This window comes from Formica exsecta, unplaced genomic scaffold (genome assembly GCF_003651465.1).
Source record: "Formica exsecta isolate Colony F162 unplaced genomic scaffold, ASM365146v1 scaffold1108, whole genome shotgun sequence".
Lineage (NCBI taxonomy): Eukaryota > Metazoa > Arthropoda > Insecta > Hymenoptera > Formicidae > Formica > Formica exsecta.
This window is the reverse complement of record NW_021848449.1, coordinates 28582-34377: the sequence shown is the minus strand read 5'-3', so window position 1 is coordinate 34377 and position 5796 is coordinate 28582. Positions and strand designations below refer to the sequence as shown.

The window sequence follows — 5796 nt, the reverse complement described above, 5'->3', positions numbered from 1 at the left end:
AGCTTTAAACATGTTCTTCCATTAAACATCCAATGCAAACATGTACTTGATACCTGGGTTAAAAACTATGGTATTATTTATCATAAAGATGTAGCTGTAGCTACACATTTAGATGACAATAACATCGTATTTGGTAAAATTCGTTACATAATTATCGATAATATGGACCAGATATTATTTATATATATAGAATTACATACCAATGGTAGTGATAGACATTATTGCGCATCTGAAGTAACGGAAACATGTGTTTGGAAACTTATTAGATTAAAAGATTTATTCATGTATGATCCTCATAATGTGATCACGATGACCAATGGCAATCTCTATATTTTATTTGATTAAGTGTAATTATTTGCATTTATATTATATGTATAAATGTTTTCTATGTTTTGTATATTTCTTTTTTGAGATACTGTTATTAATGAATAATGATGGTATTAATGAATAAAAATATTTTCACGATATCATCTGCATCTTTTTATTCGTATTTTTCATTCCTAAAACACACAGTTAATATTTCTGTAACTAAATTACTCTATTATCCTACGAAATTTCAAATTCCATCAACCGTATAATAGGCTCTATTGAAAGAAATATTTGGTTCTAATAAAACATCATTGGAAAGAATCAATTTAATGAATTAACAAAGAGAACAAAATTATTCTGCCAGCTTAACGTATTATTTAGTTTCTTGAATTATACGAATTGTATTATTCAACTTTTATATTGCGTTTTTCCAACAAATCCTTTGGTTTGGCAAACTGAGCTTTTATTAATTTAACAAAAGCTTTATTTAAAACCGCAAGTGCATCGATACACAAATCACAAATTTTTTTTGTTCATCTGAATTTATACTTATATCAACGAAATTCTGTTGTCTGTCAATGAAATATTCAGACAAACAGTGTGTCCCTATGGACACACCAATCATATCTTTCATTCATGCGATGGGATATTTGTTTATACCAAAAGGATATTCAGTTGCTTTCACTTTATATTTTGTCATACGCTTCATATGTTTCATTCCTCTAAGTAAGTTGAAATTTTTTGAACTCAATATACTATGGTTTTAACAAATTTTTTATTTTAATGGAATGCATTTTTGTTGGCTTGAGAAAAGTTTTAACTAAAATAACAAAACATTTGAATGCACCAATCATCAACATTGTCCGTTGAACTGAGTTAACGAATATATAAACAGTATATTTAATCTATTCAACAAAACATTCACTTCTGTTAAATTGATGTTTTGTTACTTCAAATATATATTAAAATACTAGCATCATAAGTTTAGTTTAAGTAATATAATTTTAGATGCTTTATAATTCCGTAAACATGGATTTCAACTGGATTTGAATTAACATAACCAAATTAGTGTTTCATCAAATGTTATATTTTGTTGTTTCGAGCAATCTTTCGATTAAAAACAAATCGGCTTTGTTAATTCAAATCACGATCTATCCGAGGCAACAGAATCTACCTACAATTCAAACAAATGTGTTCATATACAAAAAAAAATATTCTGTTGTAGTAACTGTATATCGTTGTACTAAACTCTCTGTTTTGATGGTTTGAATAATATTTTGTTTAAACATCAACAAATTATTTCGTAATATTTTAGTTATATTTATTTGAACGTATCGGACTAAATAATTTAGTTGGGCAAAACAAATTTTGCCTTTTTCAACCAAATTTTTTTTTCAGTGTAAGCATAAGAAAATTGATTGGTCTATAAGCATTTGCATAAGGAAATGGAAATCAATTTTCTTATGCTTATGGTTATGCGCTTATGCAAAAGTCTGTGCTCCAGCCCTAACCAATGATTGGTTTTAACTGCTGAAATATTTGTGTACAACATAGTAATCAATTCTCTCAGAGAAAGACAATATGATTAAAATTTAAACCTAAATACACAAAATTAATAAAATTGACTAAATTTTTACAGAAAAGGTATGCAATTTCGGAGATAGACACAGCACTAGCGGTATGTCTTCGGAAACAGAAAACAAGGTAATTTATCTTTTTTTTGTAATAATTTTTTTATAAAACACATTTTATAATAAATTCTTTTATTTTGTCAGGTTCATCTTGGGAGTGGTTTCTATTGCACACATGCAGGCTTCACAGCAATGGAAGCAGCAAAAAATGATTGCGACTGGGCTGTGGCCCTTCTTGTTGGAGTTTTCGGCAAAGATGCTAAATTAATGAGAGTTTATCCTAGAAAGCAAGGGTTAAAAAATTTTCCGCTTGGATTCCTGATGCTAGCTCAAAGTAAATATTCAATTATAAAATATTACAATATTCTCTTCTTTTATTAATTATTCATCTCTTTTGTTTTTCATATTTTATATACTGTGTTCACGGAGAGAACGATCTCGCTTTTCGTCCGGTTCGGTCAGATCCCGCCCGACCGACCGCCCATTTTGCCCCCTCCATGCTGCCAAAATTGGTCTTGCAGCTTTCAGATCCGGCTAGCCGACAAAGGGGACCCTATTTATTTATAATAGTATTAAATCTTATTTCTAATTTTTAGATTGCATAAAGAGAAAATAAATATAATAGATATATCGCGATTTAATTAAAAAGAATAATAAAAATCGATTAACAGAAAACGACTCAAGCTTTCAATATTATGACATTTCTTTCGAGCTTTATAGGCGGATCACATACGTGATACACGATCGATACGCATACGACATACAGCATTGAAGTAGCGCGCTGAAGTCTCTCACCTAATCCCCACTCCGCCCAAAGCTGCGCGAAGCGAGGTTGTTCTCTCCGTGAACGCAGTATAGATCTGTACAGAGAGCGATTGAAGCATGGCAATTATGAAGGTGACATTGACGGAATGGTCAAATCACTACCAGCTTATCTGTCAGATCGAGCGCTAGATTTTGGAGGAAGAAGTATATCCTCCCGTGCAAAACGCTCAAAGAAATCTAAAAATAATAATATATTGCAGAAGTCAGTTCTAAGTTCAGATTTTACTAAAAATAAAAAAGCAATTATTTCATAATAATTGCCAGAAATTGTATAGTTATTTATTTCTATGATATATAACTGATAACATTTCTTTATGTTTATCTTAGGACAGAAAAGGAGGCAGCAATAGCAGATCCATCTATAGTTTCAACTGCTACATCCTTAACTTCAACTGTTTCATTGACTTCAGAGAAAGCTTAAAGGGATCCAAAAGCGACGAGCGAACTTCGACGGGTTAGCGCCCTCATCTAAACATAACTAAAATTGTCGGTATTATCGACACAATTATCGATAATACCGACAATTTTAGTTCTGCCGTTACCGATACTAACTACTCTATGATTATGCATGATTTATGCGTGTTATAAAAAGCAACTTCGCATTGTGTTCAATATGTTGAAATTAGACAACATCGTGTATTTCTACTGCTCTATCGCCTCGCACGCGTATCTAAGCGTATCTAAGCGTATAGATAACAGTATAATATAGACATGTCTACCTTTATCACACACAATTTCACATTGTTCATACGGACTATGTGTCTTCCCATATATCTTCCAAGAGCAATAACATTTGGCTCTGTGTATATATATATATATAATTTGTTATTATGCAGGGTGTTAGAAAAGTCTGGAAACGGTCAAATATCTCGAAAACGAAACTTTTCTGAGAAAAATGTTTCGAACCAAAGTTGTAGGGTTTTAAAAGTTCTATTCAATGATCATATCCGTTTGACCTTGAATGGAGGCGTCAAGGCGAGATCAAGGCCAACATGATTTGTTTAAATGGAACACCCCATTTTTTATGACACAGTATTAAAGATGACAGCGAGACGTTTCCAAAACACTACTTGATGACCTATTTTCGTTGAGAATTGTCTGAGTTATGAGCTTTAGAATTTACGGTACCGCCAGCATTAGTATTATCCAGGATGCACGGCGTGGAGGTTGCATGGTAGAACTTTTAAAACCCTACAACTTTGGTTCGAAACATTTTTTTCAGAAAAGTTTTGTTTTCGAGATATTTGACCGTTTCCAGACTTTTCTAACACCCTGTATATCGAAAATGATATACATATATCAAACAGTAAAAAAAATAGCATCAAAACGACCTACAAAACGACACTAGATTTTTAGACCATTCCTACTTTCCTATTATTAATAAATATTCCTAATTTGTCTTTTGTTACTCGCTTTATGCTATTGTCCTTCTCGCTGTCTTTTTTTCGTTTTTTCTCTGTTTCTTATTCCATTTGTTGACTTTAGTATTATTTCTTGTGTTCTCACCCGATTATGTTCTCTCTTCTCGTGTTGTTTTCGCTCATTCGATATCGAATCATCCTACAGATAAGTTTATATTTTATTTCCGATGGACCAGTTTTAATTTTAAAATTTAACGTCTTATTTGATCTAACTCCACATGGACAACATCGTCTCTGGAATGTAAGTGACCCGCTTTCTTCCCTTTTTTGCGCTTGTTCCTTTGTGTTTTGACATTTCGTTAGTACATTTTTCTAAATTTTGCAGGTTAACCTTTTCATTAATTTTTACTCATGCATTCTCATTCTCCCGAACTTTGTACGCTTGCACCAGACACGCGAGCCTTCGCTCAGTTCCGCCTTGTGGTTTATCAGCGAACAATTTGCATAACGAATAAATATTTACATCGCCGAATATGTTTGCCTTACGATAATTCACCACATCGTCTATGAGAAAAATCGGGCTTTTGTGCGGTAAATCGAGCTATACGAAAGTAATTAGATTATCGTATTACTTGCGAACTACTTGATGGCATTGTTAGGCGCATTGTAACAAAGTGTGTAATTGATTATGTTGTGTTTCTTACTTAGTACTTCGCGTTAGAGTTATTTGTTTATGTCTGCAATAATAGTGAACGCGCGAGCGAGAAGCAGCGAAATAGAGAAGGACGGAGAGTTACGGACGAGTTTTAAGAGATTCGACAAAGTTTAAACGACACACAGTTTTAATATATAACGCTAATAAAGATATTATTTACAGATATGTACAGTTTGAGTTTTTAGTCCGGCGATCCGCGAGTAACGGAAAGACAGCGAAATTACCGTTGGGCGATGAGCCAACGTACCGCGAGCTACGGAAACGAGGGCGAACAGTTTTCGCGACTAACAGGTCGGTTTTATCGAAAGATTTTTTATTGCAAGATTAGCGTACACGCGTCGAATACTTTGAGCGAAATGCGAGGAGGCCTCTTGGCGCGCGGCTTTTATTATCTTGTGCCGTTCTAGAAGGATCCAGGCGGATCGAGAAATTGACGATTTTCCGGCGACAGTTTTTGCTAAGCTTGTTTTGTTTAACGTTGTTTTCGGATCCATGTAGAAGGGCGATGATAATTGTTGTTTTTCGATAAGTTTGTTTTTGCCGGGCTTTTTTGTCCAACCGCTAACTGGCAGCCCCAGATTGTGTGCCAGTGGCCTCGATTCTCAGGGCCGTGATAGGCGCGCGATGACGAGAGATGCGAGGGCTTGCCATTCGTACGATTTGCGCCATGACTTATTTTGTCATGGCGCGTGGCAATTACAAGCGTATATAGTTTTCCCGTCTCCGCCTCAAGCTCGATCTCAAACAGTTTACGTGGTCCTTTTATTGTGTGATATCATTGATAAGGACCCGATGTGGGCCGAAATTATGATTAATTTTATATTATATATGTATTAACACCGTCTAACGAAATATTATTTGATATGCTATAATTACTGCGTCCCGGTTCCTATTGGCTTTTCCTTTCTCTTCTTATTAAATTATTTTAATTTAATTATTTAATTATTTTTATTTA

General features: G+C 33.8%; 1 protein-coding gene across 1 annotated transcript; it reads left to right on the top strand.

The window, feature by feature from the left end:
* Window positions 1–1989: 1989 nt before the first annotated feature.
* LOC115236412 lies at window positions 1990–3224 on the top strand. The gene is made up of 4 exons (XM_029808849.1): window positions 1990–2013; window positions 2085–2274; window positions 2799–2967; window positions 3098–3224. Exons 1-4 carry the CDS (start codon window positions 1990–1992, stop codon window positions 3222–3224), a joined length of 510 nt encoding a protein of 169 aa, XP_029664709.1.
* The last annotated feature ends 2572 nt before the right edge of the window (window positions 3225–5796 follow it).